The sequence below is a fragment of the Phycomyces blakesleeanus genome (assembly GCF_001638985.1).
Source record: "Phycomyces blakesleeanus NRRL 1555(-) unplaced genomic scaffold PHYBLscaffold_27, whole genome shotgun sequence".
Classification (NCBI taxonomy): domain Eukaryota; kingdom Fungi; phylum Mucoromycota; class Mucoromycetes; order Mucorales; family Phycomycetaceae; genus Phycomyces; species Phycomyces blakesleeanus.
The window spans coordinates 583,269-609,150 of record NW_017265160.1 but is presented as its reverse complement, the minus strand read 5'-3'; the positions used below and the strand labels follow the sequence as shown (position 1 = coordinate 609,150).

The window sequence follows — 25,882 nt, the reverse complement described above, 5'->3', positions numbered from 1 at the left end:
TGGTTTTCTATCCATCAAAAAAAAAACACACGGACAAAGATTTATGAGCAGCACAATTGGGGTTTGTAAATTGAAACATACAAACATGAACTTCCTGACAAATGCATACAAATATAAAATCAGGTAAGTACTGGTGATATTTAATTTTTGTTTTTAAGCAAATATGACAAGAAAAATCAATCGATAAAAGTGTTAGTGTTGGTGAAACGAAGACATAGAATGTGGTTATAGGCTTCCTAGCCGCGCTTTTATTCTCAGAATATCATAAATAAAGCTTTCTACTATATTCTTCTCCTTTATACCTTTCTTGTAAGCATCAAGCTTTTGGCGAGCTAATTATTGGTGGCAGGAGGAGGGAAAGATAATCAGATTCAACTTATTGACTTAATATATATATGTATATAATAAAACATATTTTTGAAAGCATTCTTTTATCTAAAGAAACCTTAAAGGTATTCCTTCCAAATTGAATTATGGTAGGTGGCCATCACATCTTCTGTCTTCGTTTCACCAACGTTGCCATTCAAGAAATTAAGATCTCAAGTCCGTTTTCTGGGTATGTAGAATCTTTTGTAGAAACTGCTGTAGATACTCTTTGCCGATTGTACACTTATCAGTTGAATTTTGAAGTTTGCATTTGGACACTTCATATGCGAACATTACTATCAATTGGCCATTGAAATAAATAGTTGACTTTGCATCTTATTATGTATTTGGAATTCTTTATTGTCAATAATAAACTACGAAATATTTGGTGATATATTTATCTGGAAGGTAGAAGACTTAATTGGTCTCAAGTTATTACAATACGGAAACATACTCAACTATTGAGATAATGCTCAATGTTGATGTCACCATATTTAGTGTGTGCTGTGTGTGTTACTAACAAGCAAAAGTTGTTGTTTATTAAGCAGCCAAGTTATGTGCTGCGGAAAAATATTCATATGCGTACTTTATATCAAGTATAATTTTTAGATTAGAGAGCTTGTTAACAGTCGATTAAGCTTATACTTCGACTTAGGAACGTCTATATTTTCTGGTAGATGGTAAAGTATTAGCCGAAATTGAGGCTTATCTACCAGAAAATAAGACAAAAAATACAACTACCAGAAAATAAAAAATGGGATAATTTACTAAGTCGTTTTGAAAGTTGTTTCAATTTACAAAACATTTCTTTGAGAAAAAAGCTAGATAGTTATAATTTTATTCTTGTGTATGAGATCTGCGATGAACTTCATATTTGTTTTTTATAGACTGAAAGACTTGTAGAGAGCGTTGATATGCATCAAACAAAGTCTGACCATCATCTTCAGTCATATACTGTTGCATAGTCAGTAGATCTTGGTTTGCATACCGAAGTGTTTGATTGATGTCAATACATTGCTGTATAAAAGCAGATGTACGACTGATAGTTGGTGTGATTGTAGCTGTTTCAGAGGTAGAGACTGGCTGTATTACGTTTGTACTTGTGACAGAAGGTGGAGAGAAGTAGAGAGATCGGTTTGTATGCATTTTAAGCAAATACATATGCTTACAAGGTTTATATCTTTGCTGATAATCAAAGCAGGTGCACGAAATAATCAAGTTTGGCTCTGCAACCTGAACGACATATGCTGTATTTTCATTTACAAACGACCGAACTTGCCAATTTACATCTTCTGCAGTACCAGGAGCAACAATCATCATTTCCCTGTCATCATCATCGACTTCTTCAGCTTCCATCTCACGTATTCTTTGTTGTCTGGTAAAAGAACTCATTGGACCATTGTATGACATGACGCGTTCGTATTCTTGGGTGAGATAATATTCAACATCATGTACTAAAACAAAAACAAGCTTATCAAGTCTCTTGTTTCTAAATCTTTTCATGAAAACTGTTTTTAATTGATTGTGCCAGGACTCGATATAGTTATTTGTGAGCATATGGGAGAATTGTCGTTCATGGTATGCTCTACTCCAGATCTTAAACTTTGCTTCTGTGCACCAGTTTCTCTCAAAGTAATCCAAGAAGCTTTCTCGGTCGTCAAAGTCTTCTTTAAACTGTACAATTTTATGATGAAACTCGTCTATGTCTTCTTCATAAATGATCTCTTGCAGAGACTTCATCATCACACCACGTAAAATTCGTGCCTCTGATGGTAAGGATCCAGGAATCTTCACACTGTCAGATAACTTTCGGTTCCATGCTTGGGTTACATGAAAGATGCAAAATTGAATGGATGTTGCAGGGAAAGTTGTCTGAATGGCGTGAACTTCTGCTGCACAACAATCAATAGTAAATTGCTTTGGGTCAACAAGCAAAGAAGATCTCTTCAAGAACTGCAGCCACTGCACAATGGGGCTTACACCTCGATCATTGGTTACCATAAAGGCAACAGGCCATCCTCTACCAATATCTTCATCACGCACCAAAAGGGTATAAAGAATCTCATTCACGTTGCTAGAGATTGCATGAGTAGCATCCAAACAGAAAGAAGTTGCGGTTTTCATTTTTTCTTGCTGAACGGGTGACATAAAACCATATGCAAAGGCTGATGGATCTGGAGAATATGAAGTATTTGCCTTAAAGATGTTGAAGTTTAAGGCAGAAAGTTTGTTGTTCATCCAGATTAAGAAAGAAGTCATTTGATCTTAATCAAAATGATACAGCTTTTTATTGATCTATTACAGAAATATATTAAAGTAAATGCTATAAGATATATTATTTTTAAAGCTTACTTTGTTCATCAAATTCCAGATATCATAATAGTTAACTTTTCTTTCAGACTTTCTACCATATCGATCTACAGCTCTCAACATATCAATTCTAATTTGACTAGCAGATTTTGACGACTGTTATAATTGCTGAGCCAACTCGTGAAGATATTTCTTTGCAAGAGGAAGGGTGCAAATGTCACTACGCATATCACCAGGAGTATGCTCTGCATGATCTTTTGTAACAACAAATTCATAAAACTCGGGTGTCTTAAAGAATCCTTTCACACGAAGAAGAGCAGGACACTTGTTTTTCTTTGTTCGCTTTTGAACCACACGCAAAGCTACCTTAGATTCATAGGTTCCCCAACGATGACAGGAATACTCCTGAGAAAAACACAACTTAATACCAGTTGCTTTGGCTTCTTCAGCAGTAATGTTGGTGGGTTGCTTATTGGTGTTGTTAATGACCCACTTGACTGCACAAGCTTCCCCAATCTCTGTTAAACATTCTTTCCACTCAGATGTTTTTACTCTAATAATATTCTCTAATCTAAGTGTCATCACTTCTGGAACAGAAGAGCATTCCAAGGCTTGGGAGATTGTTGCCAAAGTGTAAATGGTTTCGTTAGATTGAGTGTTGTTGATTGACATATTTGGTGAGAGTGTGTATTTTAATAAAACGCGTAATTTAATGGATATAGAATATCTGTTTCAAATAAACAATTCAAAAACAAAGAAAAGGATTGGCAGTCACCATTTCGGTTAATATTTTATCATCTACCAGAAAATATAGACTTTCTTCATATTTAAATTACTGAGTTTGATTTTAAAAGGAAATTTTCTTTGAAAAAGTGACTCCACGAACTTCTCTAATATGTCTTCTTTTATGTCATTCTTTAAAAGTTATATATTTGAACTGTTGTAAATGAGTATTGACTACTGCTTTAACTGAGAATAAGTCTGCAGGAAATAATATAAGGCCTCAGCTATTCCAGTCAAAAATGTCTACCGGTTACTTTATTATTTAACACACGGGTTTAGCATGCATGATAGTGATTATATTTCATATGATTATATCACCATAATATGGGATACATCAGTGGATTATTATAAGCATAATTATAACTCATAAACACATTTACTTTCGATGTTAATACTTCATTGGGACTACACACATTTATATAATTAATCATACATTAATTATCCCAAGATCATGTTGCTCTGATTAAGGCTCATATAGGATCGATTACCTGACCCCAGTCATATAATTTTCCTGATCCAAAGCAATATAAGTAGCAGTGGTAGTTCAGTGTAGGAACCTCGTCAAATTTTGATACCAAATCTTTTTTTTAATAAACAAACCCTACACAAGTTCCCACGAATCTTCGTTCCTCAATCTCAAATCTTCAATTCTTCCTCTTAAAAACTTCTTCAACTTCAACCACCACAACATGAACTATATATATTACGCACTCTATTACAGATTCTACAAGTAATATTATAGTTTATGACAATTGTTTGACCAAGTATTATCAGACTATCAACTTGACCATTAATACAAATCAATGTTTGTTAGTGTAGCTGTATTACATTTTCCAACCGTAACGTGCACCTCAATATGAAAATTAAACTTCAGAAAATTGGTAAGACATTTCTGTCCATATTAGTAAATTGGAAAAGAGATTGGTAAAACAAAATTGCACAAACCTTCTTAATTGGTGCGGACAGACTAAAAGTTCAAAAAAAGGGTAAAACAAGTCCATCCAAAACCTAGTCAATCAGGCTAATTTATGACTGTCCACACCTTTTTTTAAAAATAAGTTCAAAATAAGTTCAAAATACATATTAGATAAAATTGTGCATATAATCCCGTCTCTGTCATTAGGTGAGAACATTTTATTGCGAGTTTTTCTAGACATCTCATTATATGGCACATTTTCTCCATAAAAAATGCTTCTCTTCTCAATCCTAGTGACAATGAAAAAAACTAGCTAATTAGAGTCGATTAAAAATTTTGCCCTTTTTTGCCCTTTTTTTGGAAGCTCAAAAAAAGGGCAAAAAAGGCAAAATTAATTGAAGCACTCGCCCAATGATATGATTTAAATTTTTGCCCTTTTTTTGCTCTTTTTTTTGAACTTTTAGTCTGTCCACACCAAATGTAGTCGGAACTGATTATGATTGGTACATATACTAGAACCGATCGGATGTTCCTTATAGCAGGTCATCATGAAAAAGGTCCGTGATGAAGATTGCTTTTTTTTTATTATCTTGTCGGTGATTCGAAGATAGTTGTAGTGTAGTGAGTCAAATGATCAATTTAATAAAGCATGCTTCCCCCAGATCTCAAAGGAACCGATCGACTTTAGAAATGAGGCAAGACAGAAATTTAAACAAGGATAAAAGGATGTCTATTTGAATTGAGTTGAACTTCTTTTATATGCTAAAAATTGGGTCTGTGATTGTAAAAGAGTTTCCATATAGAAATATGATTAAGAAAAAAGGGAAGGTTTTTGGCCGACGGCCGACCAAATCTATCACTCGCGTGACAATTTGAATAATATTCAAACCACAATCCGTTTCAATGACATGAATAAAATTGACGTTTTTGTTGATGACAGTATCAAGTATTGTTGTTTGTTCTCTAAGAAAAGTAAACAGATATTAAACCAGCTCGAAAACGGAAGCCCATGATGCACGATTATCGTACTTGGTTGGAATATCTGCAAATCGCACGAATGGTAATGTAGGAACCATCGTTTTCGGGATCCAAAGTAGTTATTGAAAGAGTGATGTTGATACAGCTGCATTGTACACAGAATGACTTTATGAGACAAAGATTTGCAAATGATGCAAAAATATGTCTTTGTATGACGGAATCAAGCAGTTCAATGGAGGTATGTACAATCTTGATTGCATCGTTATTTGAGTGCTTTACACCTTCCTCGTCGTTGTACCCGCTTGATCATTCCATTACCAGACGATTGCGGTTTCTGTCGTCATAGCCCACATCATCATGAAAGTTATTTGAAACGTTACGTTTCAAAGTATGAGGATCAAGAATAAACTCCATGTGTTCTTCAGTTGGAATTTTACACCATTGAAACCCTAAGAGCTGACTATGATTGCCGAGTGCTCGGAATATATGCACAACCCTATCTATCCAGAACGTACGTTCGTACTTTGATTGATAATGCGGGCTGCGCTGAGATTTTCTGTAAAAATCTGCGAGCACGCATTGAATAATATTTACAAAGATTGTATCATCTTTGTCTAAATCATTTTTGTGCTCAAATGTCCAAAGGAATCGAGGTAAATCAGCTAGCTGGGCTTTTAATGCGATTACAATGAGATTATGCGCAGTGGGATACAATTTTAACGACAGAACATTTGTTTGATCTGAAATCAAATCATCTTTGACAATCGTTAAAATAGGTTGTAGAGCTGAAACAATCTCGCCCGTTATTTTAACAAGCTTGGACGCAGGCTTGACAGTCGCTGGGTGAAAATTGAACGTCTTTTTTCGTTGAGACGGCTGTGTCATTTTTGTTGATGGGCTTGTGAGAATTTGCAATGTGATTTGACATTCAATTCAAATCAGAGTGGATGAGCCAACAGCTAGGACAACCATAATTTCGGACTGCTTCGTTTGCAGTATCTCCAACAACGACTACATTTGTTTCGCCAGTTACAAAGGTATAGATTCTCCTTACATATTGCGATAGTAGCGCTTCGATATGGGCAGGACTCGTCAAATGGCGTCGCAAGTTGAAAGGTGTCTTGAATACCTTAGGGGGTGATGTGCATTTGTGGCAGACGTATGTTAAGTAAACCATAAGATGTGTTCCTAGAGATTCTGTTATTGTGGTCATTATTGCTAAAAAAACAACAGAAAAGAAATTCGTGGTAAAAGAAGTGGAATTTTTATTGTTATTTTCGAACGATTTTTCTTGTCATATTTGCTTAAAAAAGGGGAACCTTATGGACAGCCTGGACGCTAATTTTAGGGAGACGACATTTCGTGGTGGGGGGCGACATCTTGATTCTACTGGACCACAAATCGTGACATTTTTGCTGGCATAGAATAACTATATCTGGTCCGTAAGGATCCATTCTTCTCACAATAATTAATACCAGCCAGGATAAAAAATATTCGTAGATTTTCTTTTGTGCTTTGCAAAGAACGAGTGTATGGGGGGTTACCTACCAGCTGGTACTGTCAGACTCTGGGAATATAAGTAGGTGAAAGAAAGAGAAAGACATGATACGCGTAAGAAGACCAATAAATAGTAAAACATTCAACCGGATTACATCACAAAATGTGTAATGTGTTTTTTCTGGGCACACCATTTTGCCCTGAAGGATTAGAGAAAGACACAGGACCTGGGACATGTAGTCACAATTGATTAGTCCGGTTAGATATAAATGTCGTGCCCCACCAGGAAACGTCGTTCCCGTAAGATTGCGTGTAACTATATAATACTAATTATGACTAATGTTGTATACTTTCAGGCTGTTCTGACAGTCTGTCCGTAAGGTTTCCCTATACAAACCTAGACTTTACTACTGGTGTTTTTCTAATTGCTTTTTAATTTCAGTCTGTCCTATTAAGTATTTCTATTGGCTATTTCTCAAGAAGTAAATGAGATTCGATTTTTAAAGTACCAACCACTCCAATTTATTTCTATTTAAATATTTCTGAGAAAAGAAGTAACATTTAGCTCAAAACTGACTTTTATAGATAAAAACCTATTATTTTAGGCTCAGTGACATACAATTTCCATATTTATATAAAGCAGATTTTCGGTGTGTTCTTTGAGCTTCCAATAAAAGGCAAAGCACGTCAATTAAAACATCTCCGCTTTGATCAAGCGATAGTGATTTTTATTTTTTTTATGAAAATAAAAATAAATAAAAATAAAAATATTTAAATCTCAAATGCCATTAATTTGCTTGTTTTTTCTTCTTCTTCTTCTAATAAATAAAACCGAAAGGAAGAGGTATCATATTATATAATACAGTATATAATATACATATACATATATATAACGAGAGAAAGGAACGAAGGAACGAAAGAAATATATATATATATACAATGGAATTTGCCAGTGATCTTGATAACCGCCTTTTGTTTGCCGTTCCCAAGAAGGGCCGTCTTTATGAACAATGTCTCGAACTTCTCAAGGGCTCTGACGTCCATTTCCGTCGCAACAGTCGTCAGGACATTGCCTTGAGTACAAATCTGCCTGTTGCCCTGGTATTCTTGCCTGCCGCAGACATCCCAAAATACGTAGCCGAGGGTAATGTCGATTTGGGTATCACTGGTCAGGACATGGTTGTAGAGGGTGAGTGCGAGGGTAAGGTCGACGAGATTGTTGAACTTGGCTTTGGCAAGTGTCGTGTGTGCCTCCAAGTACCTGTCAAGAGCGGCCTCACCACTCTCGACGACCTGGTCGGAAAGCGTATCGTTACCAGCTTTGACGCCTATGCTCGCACTGTATTTAGCCCCCTTGATCAGGCCACAAAAAAGAAAACAACCATCAGCTACGTGTCTGGATCCGTCGAAGCCGCCTGTGCTCTTGGTTTAGCCGATGGAATTAGTAAGTTGCGAAAGCAAAAAAAAAAAGATGTGTACTCTTAACCAATCAGGGTATCTAACTTTAACTCATGTACTCTTTCTTCCCTTTTTTGCCTTGTAGTTGATCTTGTTGGTAAGTGGCTTACAATATAATGTGCAGTGAATATGTGGTATTTGATCCAAATGGAGTAAACTCCTGGAGCGCGAAAAAATCACAGGCCAAAACTAAAGTTCGCTCTCTCTCTCTATGCTTGTGTCTGTGTGCGTAGAATCCGGTGAGACAATGCGTGCTGCTGGTCTTCACGATATCCACACCTTTTTCACAACTCAGTCAGTCTTATTGGCTAACAAGAACACCAAGCATCCCGAGCTTGTAGAGAAGATTGCAACACGCGTACGTGGTGTAATTGCAGCCCAGAGATATGTACTTTGCACCTACAATGTCGAGCGTAAGAACCTCGAGAAGGCCAAGTTTATTACACCTGGTAGACAAGCTCCCACTGTATCCACCCTGGACTCGCATGAGGGATGGGTTGCAGTCTCAGCAATGATTCTTCGCAAGGAAAAGGGAGAGATTATGGACCGATTGACAGAGATTGGAGCCACCGATATTATGGTCATGGCTTTTACAAACTGTCGCGTTTAATTTTTAATTTAAAATATATACATACATACATACATACATACATATATGTATATATATATATAAAAAGTATAGAAAGACTTTTAACCCCTCGAACTATATATTAAAAAAAAGCAAGAGAAGAATGGTACTATTAAATATATAAAGCCAGTTTTGTGTATATTGTATATATATTTTTTAATAATTCACTTCACAACCTACCCCTCCCCTTCCCCTTGGCTAGGTCTACTCATTTCACTTACTCACATATATATATATACCTTTTAAAAGAATCAAGTATATAAAATTTATAACATTTATTATACACAACAGATTATAGATAATTGCTATAAAACTTCTTCATGTAATATTTCAATTCAATTCAATTCGTCAAATCAAATACAAAACACTTTATTTATTTTATTTTTGCACTAGGCCCTTAAAAAAAAAGAAGGAGGAAAAGAAAGGCATGTCTGTCTTCTTAATTCTTTAGAGAGTGCGGGAGACTTGCCAGACACGGATGAGGTTATCGGTGTAGCCAGAGAAGAGGGTGGAGCCATCAGCGGACCAGGCGACGGAGAGACACTCGGGTTCGCGAGTCTTTCTCTTGCCAACCTGAGCGAAGTCGGGACGGAGCTCATCAACAAGGGACTTGGATTCGAGATCCCAGATCTTGATGGAGGAGGCAGTGGCAGCGCACAACCAGTAACGGTTGGGGGAGAAGGTCAAGGCGTTGACAACATCTCCGGCCTCAAGGGTGTAAAGGTGCTTGGACTCGTTAAGATCCCAGAGCATGACAATACCGTCCTTACCGGCGGAAGCGCAGAGGGAACCATCGGGGGAGACGGTGACAGTGTTAACGTAACCCTTGTGGCCGATGAAGTTGGTTCTCAACTTGAACTTGGTGAGATCCCAGACCTTGACGATCTTGTCCCAGCCACCGGAAACAATGACGGGGTTGGCAGGGTTGGGAGAGAAGCGAACGCAGGAGACCCACTCGGAGTGACCATCCTGGGTGATGTTGTACTTGCACTCACCAAGGGTGTTCCAGAGCTTGATGGTCTTGTCACGGGATCCGGAAACGATCTGACGGTTATCGGCAGAGAAAGAAACGGAGAGAACATCGTTGGTGTGGCCAACGAAACGGCGGGTGGTGGTGCCGGTGTTCAAGTCCCAGAGACGGAGAGTCTTATCCCAGGAAGCGGACAAGGCGAACTGACCATCGGAAGAGATGGCAATGTCCTCAACGAAGTGGGAGTGACCGAGGAGAGACTTACGGGGGATACCGTAGTTCAACTCATCTCTGATAAGGTGCCAGACGATGATGGACTTGTCTAAAATTTTAAAAAAATAAATAAATAAATGAGACTTTGTTCTAATCAACTCATACAATGAGCTAACAAGTATTTTAAATAAACTTACCGCGGGAAGCGGACAAGACCATGTCGGGTGCCTCAGAGGTAGTGGCGATGGCAGTGACTATACACATACACACACAACAACATTACAAAATTAGATTAACTAGTCCGGGAAAACAAGATTCGTATATAAATTTGTTGTCGTAAGGAAAGTCGTCTTTTCTCTCTTTATCTTTATCATAATTTTCTTCTTTTTGCTTCTTGTTGTTGTTTTGAATTTTCGTAATGCGTAGTTGTTGTGTGATGTTGTGGGCATTGGTATTGGTGTAGATGTATGAATGGGGTTGCCCAGGGGTGTGTTGTTTATATAATATGTATAAGCAGGATTCATTCATCATAGTTCCTCTTTCTTTTATATTATAATTTATGGTATATATATACATATATATTTATATTTTGGTGCTTTTAACACCTTAAAGTGGTTGTCTGTTGAATGAATGCTTACCCCAGTTGCCGTGACCTAATCATAATTGTAATGAAAATAAAAACAAAACATAAAAAAAGTAAAGAAAAAACAAAAAAAAACATCGATATATTTCTTAGTAAATCTGATCCATATTCATCCATCTGTCCATATTAATCATCCATCCGCCTGATACGTTACCTTCAAGGGTGCCGCGAAGAGTAAGAGTATCCATGTTCTGTCTGGAAGAAAAGAGGAGGAATTGGATGGATGAACTTGTCATCCTTGCCCATATCCAAAACGGACGGGCCTCAAAGCGGTCACCCAAAAATGGCAACTCCAGTACAGTTTTTCACTTGAAGTTCAGTTTTTATTTTTTTATTTTGATTTTGATTTTGATTTTTGATTTTTGTATTCTCAATGAAATTAATATATGGTAGGCAAGAGGACTACTCTCTGCTTATGATACCTTTTCTTCTTCTTCTTCTTCTTCTTCTTATTACTTTTCAGAATCATAATTATTATTATCATTAGTACAATATATAAATACATACATAAACGTTATACTTTACTTTTTATGCTTCGACTATAGATATAGATATATATATAGATATAGATATATACATATACATATACCAACTATATCAATTATCCTGAGATCTATCATGAGGGAAGAAATTAACTTTTTCGGTATCTTCTATTTCTTCTTATTTATATTTTTCTGCCTTGTAATATTGTCTTGTTTCTATGGCTACATTGATAAGTTACAAAGGATTTATTTTGTTTTTGTTTTTTTTTAAAAAAAAACACAGTTAGATATAACTGTTTCAATCATTTTATGCTGTCGTTGGTTCTTTAGTGTACTTTAACCTCTACAGCAAAAACAAAAGAAAATTACGAGTGTATTGTTTTTTTTTTAAAAAAAAATCTCATTCACATAACCTGGTACTATTTGAACACTACTAATAAAAATATATCATATGTATATAATACAGGGGCTGTTTTGTTATTATCACACAAATCATATAAAGAAAGCGAATACGGGAAAAATTGAGAGAGAGAAAGAGGCTCAATTGATTGTTTCTCGCTGTGTCTTTTGACAATAGATCTGCAATAATATGATCGTAAAATGCTATAGAGCTGTGCTTTCTGTACTGTATATGAATTGGCACAAGCTCCAGAATATTGAGTACAGCATATACAAATACTGTTTTTAATAATGTTACTAATAAAGAACGACTCTATATATTTTTATAGACAAGTTCATCTATAGATGTACATGAGTATGCAGAGATGTACATCGAAATGGCTGTAGAGATTTTTTTTGAGTGATATCTCAATACTCTTGAGACAAAAAAACCAAACAACCAAGCCAACAATCAATATATATCTTGGGACCTTATTTATTACATGTTTTTTCCTTTGATGGTATTTACAACAAATCAGATATGACTGTGTTATTACTGAACATCTGGATACTTGAATTTAAAGATGTATATATATTATGTATTACGATGAGTCAAGTGACAGAATGAATTGGTTGATTTATGAGTTTAATGATTGGAAAGTTTTGAGGTTCTCCTTATGAGTGTTTTTGAGGCTAAGCAATAATTCGAGTCAAGATGCTTTAAAGGGGACGATGGAGCTGTAGAGGTATTTGACAGGGATATTTGTTTTTTATCTTTCTTTATAGGACGCCCAAAGTTTGTTAGACTAGCATTGGAGATTCAGGTACACAGATTAATTTCTAGCAAAGGCAAAGTTTGAGTTTTACGTTTTGCTAGAACAAATAGAGCTATATTTCTGCCAAGATAGAACAATTAAACAATTAAACAATACATACCCTCACACTCACACTTACATAAATTCTAACTAACATAATTATACAGAGATATCGATTGGGTAAAGTAGACTCCAAAGTGAATACCGCTGATGTGTCGATTGTCAATGTAGGAAGAAAGATAGGGGTTCGATTTTCTTGGTACAAATACTAATTACAGCTTGAATAACCTCTATTGATTTTAATAAAGGGCTTTTTGCATATATTTTGTTTCTTTTTTATTTGGTGATTTACATAATGCAAAAAAAATGCGAGTTCATTCAAAACGCCGCTATTGGCTGGGTACAGTTTTTTTTAAAAAATCTCTACAGGCATTTTACCTGTTCAATATATATGTATATATAAGTAGAACTCGAATTAGCAAGTTGAGCAATTTAGACACACCTCTTCACCTTTCAACCTTTGTCTGTCCTATACTTATATATTGATTTCGTATTTTACAAGTATATTCTGACATAGGCAATAGTTGTACTCTAGGTTATATAGAGCAACATATTGAAGACATACGTTTTAAGCCTGGAAGTTTCTTGCGGTTGCTTTTTTTTGGTTTTTACACTTTAGACACAAAACATAGATATTGGTGCAAAGACGAAGAAATAGGTTTTATTTTTCTTTAAAAAAGAGAGAACATGGCGTTAATTGAATCAAATAGTAAAGATCAGACTTTTATAAGAACGTCTGAGATATTAAAATACATGTTCTGATGACATGATCGTATCTCCATCTACTGTAAGAAGACGATTGAACTTTTCAATAAAGTTCAGGGCATAAAAGCTTAAAAACATTGTTGTATAAATTCATTAAAGATTTGAGAAGGTTCACTAATTAATTTGATTGAGCTTATGCCAATGAAGCAAAATTTCGGCTTAGCGTTTCTGTTATGTTATGTAACTGCTTGAAATTTTCAGTGAATTATACTCTATACTGTCAAAGATTTACTATTACTTTGTGAGTTAAACTATTTGCAGTGTATGTGAGTTTGGAGCACAATGACTTGGGACTTTGATACTTTCTTTGACTGTAGTTGCTGAAACGAGTTGGGTAGGGTGGGTGAAGGAAGAACTAAATGCACGGTGGCGGGTTTAAGGTTGCACTGATCTCTAACAAAAAATGAATTTACCCAATTATTTTTTATAGGTTAAAATCTTGTATGTTGGGGTTTTTTATTTTTATTTTTATTTTTATTTTTATTTTTGTGATTACTGATGAGAATTTGACTATAATATTAACACCAGGCTCTACAAAGTCTTAGTTAATATAAATATAAATATAATGAACGCCATCTTAATATCAAACTAATCAATTGTTTCACTAATTCTTGTTTCCCTTTTATTTCCTACTCCTTTGTACGCTGTACGCTGTACGCTGTGCGCTGTAGGGTACAAGGTGTAGGGTGTACACTGTGCGCTGTAACTCAGGGATTATATTCAAACTTGAGGCTCCTACATCAGTTCATACATCCTATCCATGTATGTATGTATATATGTATGTATGTATGAATAAATAAATAAATTATTAAACATAATTGATGATTAAAATAAAGCAGCAGGTATTTCTGTTTCTGTCTTGACTTTCGTATTCATTCTATACCTAGTAGAAACGCAAGAGCACCCATACCCATATACATACACAAACACACACACACATATATATATACACGAGTGAAAGTAAACCAGACCAGGTATTTAAACAAATCCAGAAACTAGGTTGAGAGGAAAAGAAAAACTATAATTTGGCGGGTTTCCGCTGTAGCACGTGCCATATTTCGTGATCGTAACACATAAAACAACATGTCGATGTCGCTGTTGGTGTCGCTGTCGATATCGCTGTTCACCATGCAGTTGGGTAGATACTTGACTATTTGGCTATTTGTTTGATAGATCAGGTGTGTAGATAAACCATATTATCATTACTTTAATACTAATCTTTTTTTATCTATCCATATATTTTTGTGTTTGGCGTGCTTATATAATATAGATGCATGTGTTTTGTAAATGATGTATAGAATGATATTTGTTATCCAATAAACAGTCATAAAAAGAAACAAATAAAGTCATGAAGTATATCTCAAAGTACAATTTAAATGAACCTTATGTTGATTACTTTAAAAGAGACACATGTTTATTGGTTTGGACTATAAAGACCTTTTATTTGGTATTGTCAATAAGAAGGATGATATGAGATGATATGAGAAGTAGGAGTAAGAGCGTAGGAGTAAGAGCGTAGGAGTAGGAGTAGGAGTAGGAGTGGCAGTGGCAGTGGCAGTGGCAGTGGCAGTGGCAGTGGGAGGGATAGAGGAGGATTTCTACTTTGTATTACTTGTGAAATTATAAATAAATATATGAAATAATGGCAGCTTTGTTCGGAGAAGGCAATTTACACTCTTACTCATATTCCAGCGCTATTTCCAATGTATAAGAACAAGAAGATCGATTTCCATTTTGATCTCTTTTCACTTCTTACAGGTATCGGTAAAACTGTAAATGAATTGTAAATATTGCTTGTAGTAACGAATACGGAAAGTTGCTTGATTTATTCTAGCTAAACAGGCTTTATTTGAATAATCTTACTGACGAAGATCACTTTCTTTCTGGTCTCACCACAGTTGAACCCTATCTCTGTTGATCTTTTATACATATATATATATATATATATATTTGGAGCAACCTCAAGTGGTCTGTGTGGTATTTCAGAATTTATATCCACAGACAATTCAGTCTCCTATAAAATCACATCTTAATTTAGTGACTTGCCTTTATATATTGATTAAATATATACATAAAAAAATATTCGAGACTATAAACAAGCCTGAGAATCTTTTCATTTATACCACACCAAGAAGGCAGCTATATATTATATCTTTTCAGACCAGTGCAGTTCTGGATCAAGCCTATTAAATTTTAATATCTTACTTTGCTATGTTTTTATCACTACTACCAGAAATTTAATTCTGACAAACATAGCTAGCATGATAATTTATTTATTTTATTTTAAAAAAAGACAATCCCTTGACGTCATTGGTTCTTTAGCAGACATGAGGACTACTGTATCCAAATCAAGTCTTGAAACCGTATTGCCCATCTCAACCTGGGTACTATCCCTACAAGGACCACATTAATGCTCGTTTTCTTTTTATTCTCTACAGGTTGTACAGCCTTTAAAGGCTTTGTAATAAATAATGGTCAATTGGATCTGACAGAAAAATATAGATGTACTTTGTTAAATCCTTTACATTTCTTTGCTTCCAATCTATAAACCAATCTTTCATACAAAGAACACAAACCTTTAATACTTGCAAAGATCATTTTATATCATAAAAATAATGTAATCTTCAAAAGGGGAACTTTATATATATATGTATATATATATCTTCTTCTTACACTTAAGGACTCCGCAAAAAGAATAGGCTCAGATCATTTAACCTCCAGTTCTCGGAGTCCATGATAGGCGTCAGTGTCACCCACCTCACTTTTTTTTTTTTTTTTTAGTTGTAGGAGCCATAAATTTTCAATCCTTCGTCTGTTCTCCTTATTTCTTTCCTCCTCTTTCCCTCCTTGACATGCCTAGTCCAAGACAGTCTGACACAGTATCAATAACGTCTTCAATCTCTACCAGACTTACCGAGGAGACGCCTCTACTGTCACCAAAGACAGTCGACCATGAAGAGACCACTTGGCGAAAGGAGTTCACCTGGTTAATAGTAAACAGTCTACCTATCATTGGTACATACCTTCTCCAAAATTCATTCCAAATGGCCAGTATCTTTACTCTGGGACATCTCGTAAGTTCAATGGACTCGTTTTATGTTTTCTTTATTGTTTTCTATATGGGAGTACAAATCTAATCTCTTTACGCGTATGTGTGTCTGTGTGTATATGTGTACCAGGGACCGACTGAGTTAGGTGCCGCAGCTCTTGGAAGTATGTTTGCAAGTGTGAGTGCATGGAGCATCGCTTTTGGAACAACCACAGCTCTCGATACACTGTGCTCCCAAGCATGGACCGGTGCCCATGACAAGACACTCTTGGGAATACATCTCCAGAGAGCATTGATGATTCTGGCAATCATGTTTATTCCTATTGGAATAATCTGGTGGAATGCAACAGGCATTCTTCTGTCTTTAAATCAAGAGCCTGACATTGCTTTTCGCGCAGGTAAAAAAAAAAGAAGAAGAAGGGAGAGACTGAGAAATATATATATATATCAATACTAATACTAATAACCATCATTATTCCTATGCACAAAACAACACAAAATAGGCCAATTCTTGAGATACCTTCTCATAGGCGCACCAGCATACATCACATTCGAAGCAACAAAGAAATACCTGCAGGCACAGGGAATTATGAGGGCATCTACCTATGTGCTTATGGTAGCATCCCCAATCAATCTTGGATTGAATTACATGATGGTCTATCCTCTCGGCCTTGGTTTTATTGGCGCACCGCTCGCAACTAGTCTGAGCTATTGGATTATGTTGGGTCTGTTGCTGCTCTACATCCGGTTTGTGGCTGGATCAGAGGCATGGGGAGGATGGTCCCGAGAAAGCCTCGAGGGTTGGTGGTCCTTCCTCAAGTTGGCTATCCCTGGAATTCTGATGGTCTGTACCGAGTGGTGGAGTTTTGAGCTCTGTGCTCTTGCTGGTAAGCTTCATATATAAATAAATAAATAAATAAATAAATAAATAAATAAATAAATTAACACATCCCACATGTTGTATAGCTTCTTACCTTAGTACGGTTGACCTTGCTGCGCAGTCAATTTTATTGACGACTATATCAGCCACATACACAATTCCGTTTGGTATTGCCATTGCTGCGTCTAACCGCGTTGGTAACTCACTTGGCGAGGCAAAGGCCAAGAAGGCTCGTTGTGCTACAATAGTTGCCATGATTTATGCTGTAATTTTTGGGTCTCTAAACTCAGCAATCTTGATGGCAACTCGTTCATGGTTTGGATATCTCTTTACATCTGAAGACGAGGTTGTGAACCGTGTGGCCAGCATCATTCCAATGTGCGCCCTATTCCAGATCGCCGATGGACTGGCAGGCGTGTGTGGTGGTGCCATCCGTGGTCTGGGACGACAGAAAATTGCAGCATGGATCAATATATTTGCATACTATATCGTTGCCCTTCCTATTGGACTCTTTTTGACATTCAAGGCCGGCTGGAACTTATCTGGTCTATGGGCAGGCCTTTCAATTGCGCTCTTTATTGCTTCTATTGGCGAAGGCATCTTCTTGTTTAGCGTCAATTGGCCAGCTGAAGTCAAGCGAACCCAAGAACGTGTAAAGCACGAAGAGGACGATCAAAGCGATGATACCACTTTTGAAGCCTAAGAACAATAACAACAATAACAACAACAACAACAACAACAACAATAACAACATAATCATCATCATCAATATCACCCTGTATCTCTTCTCTACTTTTCTTTATATTTTATTTTATTTTATTTTCCTTTCTTCTCTTCTCATGTACAACCCTGTCATACCTGTATTTCCTGCATTATTATCCTGTTTCTAAACAAAAAAGAAGAAGAAAAGGTTAACTTTCTTTCCCAAGACCTTCTTCATCGTGGCATGTGTGTATATCTTCATTGTCTCTCATTAGTATAGTTCCTGAACCCTAGTTTTCTTTTTCAAAAAATAAAAATAAAATATACATATAAATAAGTCAAAATTCCACTGCTTTTTCTTTTGTATCTTGGTCTCATGAAGCCATTTTATTTATTTATTTATTTATTATTAGGGGTATTCAATAATAAATGTACGTACGATTTGTAAATCTTCATTAACCAATAATATTGCTTCACGATTAAGACCTCCCTTCATCAATATAAAGCACTAAAGCTAAAATATACACTATAGAAAAAAATTAGAGGTGCCTCAGGGGGTTCTTGGAAAGATTTCCCAGGGATCTTCCCAGAGAGTGGTTTTTGAATGTCTTCTTTTTTCACCTCCTTCCTTTTCTGAAATAATATGAATCTCCGATTTTCAACGGACGTGGAGTTTTATTCATTTACCGTTAAATGTTTTTGCCGCCTTTTGCAAATCCAATTGAGGTATTTTGTCAACATCATCTTTACAGGTTGTTATCAATTAGGACTTGACGGTACCTGATTTTTAACAATACGTTCCTTCTTCAATTGGACCAATAACTTTTTTTTAAAAAAAAAACAAGGCAAGTTTAAATTTATGGTTCATCCAATCATGTAGTAAAAGCAAATCCTCACCTTCGTTTTATTTATAATAGATCCAGTTTGTGGTATAGACACCACCCTTTTTTTTTTAGACAATCAATGAACAAAAAAAATCTTCTTCTTCAGTACAGCTAACTACAAGTAATGCTTTTTGCATATACAATATGCTATCAACCATGTAGGAAATCTCATTTTTTCTATTTTCTATACTTATTTTTGACTTTATATACTATGTATAGATAACAAAGAAAAATTTGGCACGTAGAAGTGGTGTTAAGTATAATACCCTTCATCAAAAATTGATTACATTGTTAAGCATGTTTCTTGTTTGCTTTAGAACATGTTTTTAATGGATGACTTTCTTTCAATTTACTGGTATGATATATCAAAAAGTGAAGGAATAAAGAGTCCATATTTTGTTATTTTATAAGTGTAGGTACATCACCGCATTTGCCACAAATGAGATACTTCAAATCTATTGCGTTCCTAGACACGATTCTATCACCATCTTGTATGATGGCGCTGAAGCTAATACCAGTGAAAGAAAGCTAATGTCTAAGTAGGAGGAGACTCTTGCTAGACCCACTCCCCATTTTGACATTTAATTTGTATACCTTAGCCCAGAAAATGATAAATAGCATAGAATCATTCTGAAATACTCGTTTTAACAAAGAAATTGTGGTAGCACAACAAGAGCTTCGGTCTTATGACTGATAATGCAGATTTTGGGAACTGTGTAAAAGACAGTTCCATCTTAGAATAAAAGTTTCCGAAACAACTAAAGAGTGTAAAACGTTTGGTATATTAGTTAATAGTAAGAGAAATTATTTTTTATTGATAACAAGTAATTGACCACTGGTGTCTTTCTTATTTATCTATCTATCTATCTATTTATTTATTAGACTATAATATAAGTTTCGTTACGCTTGAATTGAACTTGAGCAGTGAATACAAATGAATTCAACATGAATTCAACATGAGTCAGTGGAAGTTCCTAATTTTACAGCCAAGTTACAACACATGCAAGTATGCCTGGAAACCATGATTTATGTTTCTGACTATATTTGTTTTTGTATTTAGAATCGTATTATCGAGAGTTTACCAAATGCTGATCAAGATAGGGATTCGTCTTGCATTTATGAACAGTTGGTAAAGACAGACTAAAAGCTAAAAAAAAAAAGTTCCAAGATAAGCTGTATTATTAGGGTCATCATTCGTAAATAATTGTCAGTAATGAAAAGAGAACTTTTCTGAATAACATGGTTGTATAATATTTGATGTGGACAGACTAATGCTGTTCGCCAGCATACGAGGGAATCTTCGAGAGAATTGCATTGAGGGAATTGAAAGAAAGTACTTTATATAGTAAATTATTAAACTCCGGGTAAGCAAAGTTTCTAAAATAAGGACTCTGATTACAAAAAAGGATGTACTAAACGACGATACTTATAAGGCTTATTTTCCATAGCCAATATAAAGCAGATCATTAGCAAAAAAAACAAAGACCGACAAAGTATTTTAGTAAAAAATTAAGAAACAGATGCTGAATAATAGTCGGGATTTTATATGACGTAATGCAATCTCCTCGATACAATTCCCTCGATGATTCCCTCGTACGCTGGCGAACAGCATATATAGTATTCAATCATATATATATATATACTGTAATGTCGAGATTAACATGGGCCTCTACTGCGTTTACTCGTGCACTCAAACTAAAATACCCTATAATTCAAGCCCCTTGCGCAGGTCATGCAGCCTCTGATCTTACTGCGGCAATTAGCAATGCAGGTGGACTAGGATCCTTGGGTCTTGCTACAACCCAACCCGAGGCAATGCGCGAGATTATTCGTGATACTCGTGCAAAAACCTCCCTGCCATTTGCAGTCAATATCTTTTGTAGACAAACTCCCCCGCCTACTCGCGAAGAACTGGCAAAAATATATCCAACTGACACATTCCTTGACAACATTCGTCATGAGCTTGGTATTTCACAACCACTACAATTTGCCATGAGGTCCCCTCCACTTGATAGTCAGGCAACTGTTATTATTGAAGAAGGCGTTCAAGTAGTCTCTTTTACCTTTGGATACCTCCCTGATCATTTGTTCAAAGCCTTCAAAGATGCAGGAATATACATTATTGGAACGGCTACAACTGTGCAAGAAGCACTCATTCTGGCAGGAGAAGATTCTCCAGAGGCACAACCCAAAGCTGATGCTATCGTAGCTCAAGGGTTAGAAGCAGGTGGGCATCGTGGCTCTTTCCTTTCTGATCAAGGCAAAGAAATGTCTACCCGGGATCTTGTTCAAGCTATACACAATACTCTTACCAGCAAAATACCTATCCTAGCTGCAGGTGGACTCAGTGATGGTCCCACCGTTGCCGATGCACTGTTGAAATGGGGCGCAGATGGCGCTGTGATCGGAACACTTTTTATGCTTTCCAAGGAGTCGCCTACTCCTTTTGCTCATAAAGATGTTATGCTACACTCTCAAGAACCCACAAAGATCACTAAAGTGATTACAGGTCGTCGTGCACGCTGCTTCCCCAATAAACTAGTCAGAAATATAGAGGATTCGGTAGGAAGTTCAGTTGAGATCCCCCCATACGATATACACTCTGCAAAAATAGCCGACATTGTGACTCATGGAACAAAAAATAGCTTGACCGATTATATGTATCTCTTATCAGGAGATAATACAACAAAGGCAGCCAAGTATTCTGAAGAAGGTACTCTGTCAGCAACTGGAATTTTTAATAAGCTAGTATCCGATATCCAAAAACATGCTTAGGTTTCCTCCATTTTAAACAAAATCTTTTACAAATATAAATACTCGTTTTTGATGATTTTGCTTTTACCAATAAAAATAAAAATAAAATGAAAGGGAATAACACAATGAAGTCTGTACATGCTAAGATTAGAGAAAGAAAGAGAAATAGAGAGATAGAAAAAGATAGAAAGGTAGAGATGGAGAGATGGAAAGAAAATGAACACAGAGTGTCTCTATTCAATTCAAAAGGCAGCAGCATGAGGGCGGATTTGGATGTCTCCAAAGGCATTAGTCTGTTTGACTTGGATCTTATCCTTTGTGGACAAAAGGAGAATATCATAAAACATGCGAGCAGCATCTGCCTTGGTTGTAGGTGCCAACTCTCTAAAGACTACCGAGCGATTACCCACAGTGATTTTCTCAATCTTCTCCAATGTCATCTGAGCGTGTGTGCTAATAGCAGACTGACTGTTAGGGCGATAGCTATCCTGACTGCCCTCAAAAGCCAAGTCCTGAGGAGGACGAGATTCCTGTAGACAAATAAAATAGGTTTGAGATTATGAATATTAGAATTCTTATATTTTATTATTTGTTATTTTTTGGAAAGTTATTTTCAAGGATATTATATATATTGCTGTCAACTTACATAAATATCATCCATATCAGGAGCATCAAAATCATAGTTGTCAAAACCGGTGTCGTCTTGCATGACATTGTCTTGATGGACATCCTGGTTCTCTACAATCATCTGAGAAGCTCTGCGCTTACGAGACAAAGAGGCAAACAGGTTATCAAGGCCAGAAACAGAAGTCAAGGCAGATGGACGCATAAGGTCCACCTTTTCAATAGACTTCAATTCTTTGTACTGTTGCTCATCGGCGGACTATTTCATAAAAAAAAAGGATGATTTTAGATATTTCTTTCTTTCTCTTCTTCTTTTCGTAAACAATTGCATTAGTCTTGTATTGTATTTACCTTGTCAATGATTGTGGAAGTATCCTGCATGTACTGTTTGAGTTCATCGTGAGGAATCTCTGTCACCTTGTCAACAACAAGGCGGCGTCTACGACGCGCAGGCTCTTGAATAGCAGGCACGTCTATGATGAAAATCACAGTACGAATATATTTACAATTAATATCGCTCAATTACATTGCAAACTTGGTAGCATACCTGTTTGAGTCAAGGTTTCCAGGAAAGGAGCATCAGTCATCTCGCTAGTCTCACGCTGGCGGTTGAGTGCATCGTTTTGATCATCAGGAAAAGCGAACTCGTTGTTGGTCTGAGGTCTGGTATTCATCTCATCATCACCAAGATCAAAGTCAAAGTCCACGGAATCATTGTTGTCCAATACAGGTTGGACATTGTCTTCGAGACCCATCTTGTTCATGGGCTCTTCAATGTCCTGCATTCCGAAAAAGTCGCTAAACTCGCCAGTCTGCACAGCATCACGACGACCGCCCTCAATATCAAAGAATGTGTTGTTCGAGAAATCGAATGGGCGTTCGGTGTCGGTCAGCATGTCACGGCGTCTCTGTTCAATCATATCGAATCCCCAGCTTCCACTCATTAAACCGTCCTGAACATCAGTAAGAGTGATGTCTTGAGAGAAGGATAATCCTTCAAGATTATCAAGTACAGCATCTCTGGAATCGACAGGATTGGTATATCTGTATATAATATTTTTTTGGTCTATGAAATGCAACAAACACTCAAACAAGGCAAATCAAAGCTTACAAGGCGTTGAAAGAGATACTGGGAAGAAGAATGTCAAATTCTGTGAGTCGTTCAGGCAATGTAATGCTTCCGAGGTTAGCAACCGATTGGTTAATGTCGGGCATGTTGACATTGCCCTTTTTGAAAGCCTGTTACCAAGAAATTTATAGTGTATAAGAGTTTGTATCCAGGATTAATTGTTTAGCAACAGAACTCACCAGCTTGATCTTCACAAGAGCTTCATTACAATCTTCCAAGAGATAACGAGTCTTGCGAGAATAGATGCGTACAACACCCAACAAGAGCTGTCCCGAAACACGCAAGGCATAAGGTTCCTGTTGCTGAGTGATGCTGATGGCATCTGGTAAGAGAGATGGTTAATAAGTAAATCTTATTTATCAGGGTTTTTCTGTTTGTTTGTTTGTTTGTTTTTGTTTTTTATTTTGGTGCGATGGCAATAGAGGTTCTTACCAATCGTCTTTTCGAGATTGGTCTGTAAGAATTGAGACTTTGATAGCTTTCTTTCCCAATGGGAAGCTAACCAAACACGAGCTAAAGGTCCCTGCTTAGTGATGATCTGATCAGGTAGGACAGACATGGATGATGGAGTGAGAAGAACAAACACAGTATGGCTTTAATTGGATTTATTTTGACCCATTGAGAACGCGGTCCCTTTTAATATCTATTTTCACCACCAAATTTTGGAATTTTTTTTTTTGGAATTCTTGTTTTACGTTCTTTGAGTTGAGCGTGATTAGGAAAACCAAGACGTAGTACGCGTCTGAATGTGATCCAAGTCGCGTCATAAATCATTGTGACAATAACCTTTATTTCTCTATTCATTTGTTTATTATAGTGAAAAACAGTACATATATCACCTTCCGATGGTGTTTGATATATATATATATATAAGAGCAAAAATATGTTCAGTTTTCCAAGTGAATGAAAATTTAATATTTATTTATTTGGTATTATTGTTGCTTTATTTTACAATATGTTAAGTAGTAATGACCTTTCACATGTACTATTTAACGCAGAATATATATAAAAAGAAAGCATGTAGATATGGGCGAAAATAGTAAACAAGAATTATGATGAAATTTTCTTAACATTTATTTAAATGATTTCAAAGTGATTGGGATGGTGAAATGTGCAAGATCTTAAATAGTGGCCTAGTTGCAATATTCTCTATGCAACCGGAGTATCATGATTCATTGCGATTTTACTCTACGTTCCCATGTAGGCCAAGTCGACATCAAAGCTTTGAGATGCGAGGCCCTGTAGGAAACGATGTACAAAGCAGAAAGAAAATAGTACTTCCACTCTTAATTTACCGATTTTTTTTTATTTTGTTAAAACACCGCACAATCTTTTTTTAAGAAAAATTTGACCAAAGGTTTGAAATTGTTATTTAAATTTAAAAAAATCGATGAAAATTTTACTTTTCTAGTAAATAAAGCTTTGACTATATCAAAAACATCAGATAATTAAAAGAATCTAGCAGCATTGAAAACTTTGAAAACTTAAGGGTCTTTAGAGACTTGAATATTGTATGTGCTTTAAGGATTATTAAGGGTATAAAGGTTATAAGGGCCCTAATGGCTTTAAGGACCCTAATAACTCCAAGGGCTCTAGGTGCTTTAAAGACTTCAAAGACACCAGAGATTTTAAATAATTCAATGATATCAGAAATATTCTTGTCATCATTATACATATAATTATGTATATAATATATACAATGGTAATTGTGTGCCTAATTGAAATAAACAGTAGAGAAGTAGGTAAAGTTAGGGATATAATTGCACATCATATAGCAATTGGATTTACACAAGAGAACCTCTGGTTATCAAGACTTCTATAGAAATTTGAAAGCCTTTCATAAAGTTCAACAAACAGGTAGAGTGAATGGGCATTGAGTGCTTGAATTGATAACAGTATAAAGACTATATAATAAACTTTAGAAAGAAGTACTATCATAAATGTTAGAAGATGAGTATACAGCATATGAGACGAAGTAAAAGAAACTAAGCAACAATTCAATTTTTGTATGGATTATGTTTGTTTTTGCTTTAGTATCAAATATTTATAAGAATAAAATATTCAAATAAACTTAGACTAACAAGGTTTTTCTTTATTAGAATAGTATGGTTATTGGTTCTTAAACTGTCCCAATCGAGACAAGCGGCCTACCTCGTTATTTATTTGAAAAATAAGACTAGTTAACCAGATATAATAGTAGTAAGTCAGTTAATTTAACCAAATCATTTCTTCAGTAAAGGCTCATCAGGTGGAGGGGGGTTTTTCTTTAAAACAAAAGACGCTGATATAGAAGTACTACATTTCCCAATATATAAAAAGCGCAAAGAAAATACTAATTTGAATACAAAATTCCCACTGCGGATACTCTTAGAATATTTTCAATAGTTTCAAATATCTTTAAAAGTCATAGCTTTACAGAAATGAAATTGAAATAAGATTTATTTATAATTTTTTACCAACTACTTGTTGATGGCAATTATGTTGTTTTGGAAGTAAAGTTCCACAAAGTCTACCTCTTACTAGTTTTTTGAATATTTTATTTCAACCAATGTTAAAGGATTTATTCTTTCTTCGGTCTGTAGTCCAAGCTTTTGAAGA

General features: G+C 35.8%; 8 protein-coding genes across 8 annotated transcripts; 3 read left to right on the top strand and 5 right to left on the bottom strand.

Annotated features, from left to right (window-relative positions):
• Nucleotides 1-2,835: 2,835 nt before the first annotated feature.
• PHYBLDRAFT_68343 (hypothetical protein) lies at nt 2,836-3,348 on the bottom strand (the record flags this gene model as incomplete). The annotated part of the gene is made up of 1 exon (XM_018441933.1): nt 2,836-3,348. One exon carries the CDS (start codon nt 3,346-3,348, stop codon nt 2,836-2,838), a length of 513 nt encoding a protein of 170 aa, XP_018286012.1.
• A 1,969-nt stretch (nt 3,349-5,317) lies between these two features.
• PHYBLDRAFT_151054 (C2H2-type zinc finger transcription factor) lies at nt 5,318-6,566 on the bottom strand (the record flags this gene model as incomplete). Its single annotated transcript, XM_018432592.1, has 4 exons — nt 5,318-5,338; nt 5,405-5,518; nt 5,672-6,229; nt 6,336-6,566. 4 exons carry the CDS (start codon nt 6,564-6,566, stop codon nt 5,318-5,320), a joined length of 924 nt encoding a protein of 307 aa, XP_018286011.1.
• A 1,092-nt stretch (nt 6,567-7,658) lies between these two features.
• On the top strand, nt 7,659-8,986 carry PHYBLDRAFT_127943 (hypothetical protein). The gene is made up of 3 exons (XM_018429197.1): nt 7,659-8,294; nt 8,394-8,405; nt 8,542-8,986. The coding sequence occupies exons 1-3, from the start codon at nt 7,790-7,792 to the stop codon at nt 8,916-8,918; spliced, it is 894 nt and encodes a 297-aa protein (XP_018286010.1). The 5' UTR covers nt 7,659-7,789; the 3' UTR covers nt 8,919-8,986.
• A 202-nt stretch (nt 8,987-9,188) lies between these two features.
• On the bottom strand, nt 9,189-10,958 carry PHYBLDRAFT_160317 (hypothetical protein). Its single transcript, XM_018434159.1, has 4 exons — nt 10,917-10,958; nt 10,758-10,772; nt 10,317-10,373; nt 9,189-10,228 (listed from the first exon to the last, which is right to left on the bottom strand). The coding sequence occupies exons 1-4, from the start codon at nt 10,948-10,950 to the stop codon at nt 9,384-9,386; spliced, it is 951 nt and encodes a 316-aa protein (XP_018286009.1). The 5' UTR covers nt 10,951-10,958; the 3' UTR covers nt 9,189-9,383.
• Nucleotides 10,959-14,257: 3,299 nt separating this feature from the next.
• PHYBLDRAFT_151051 (hypothetical protein) lies at nt 14,258-14,947 on the bottom strand (the record flags this gene model as incomplete). The annotated part of the gene is made up of 3 exons (XM_018432591.1): nt 14,258-14,420; nt 14,700-14,860; nt 14,936-14,947. 3 exons carry the CDS (start codon nt 14,945-14,947, stop codon nt 14,258-14,260), a joined length of 336 nt encoding a protein of 111 aa, XP_018286008.1.
• A 1,167-nt stretch (nt 14,948-16,114) lies between these two features.
• Nucleotides 16,115-17,894, top strand: PHYBLDRAFT_117948 (hypothetical protein; the record flags this gene model as incomplete). Its single annotated transcript, XM_018428608.1, has 4 exons — nt 16,115-16,336; nt 16,442-16,709; nt 16,815-17,198; nt 17,278-17,894. 4 exons carry the CDS (start codon nt 16,115-16,117, stop codon nt 17,892-17,894), a joined length of 1,491 nt encoding a protein of 496 aa, XP_018286007.1.
• Nucleotides 17,895-20,424: 2,530 nt separating this feature from the next.
• PHYBLDRAFT_183442 (hypothetical protein) lies at nt 20,425-21,588 on the top strand (the record flags this gene model as incomplete). The annotated part of the gene is made up of 1 exon (XM_018438769.1): nt 20,425-21,588. One exon carries the CDS (start codon nt 20,425-20,427, stop codon nt 21,550-21,552), a length of 1,128 nt encoding a protein of 375 aa, XP_018286006.1. The 3' UTR covers nt 21,553-21,588.
• A 5-nt stretch (nt 21,589-21,593) lies between these two features.
• PHYBLDRAFT_79130 (hypothetical protein) lies at nt 21,594-23,846 on the bottom strand (the record flags this gene model as incomplete). The annotated part of the gene is made up of 7 exons (XM_018443434.1): nt 21,594-22,061; nt 22,178-22,414; nt 22,507-22,628; nt 22,703-23,199; nt 23,267-23,394; nt 23,464-23,606; nt 23,717-23,846. The coding sequence occupies 7 exons, from the start codon at nt 23,841-23,843 to the stop codon at nt 21,774-21,776; spliced, it is 1,542 nt and encodes a 513-aa protein (XP_018286005.1). The 3' UTR covers nt 21,594-21,773.
• Nucleotides 23,847-25,882: the final 2,036 nt, after the last annotated feature.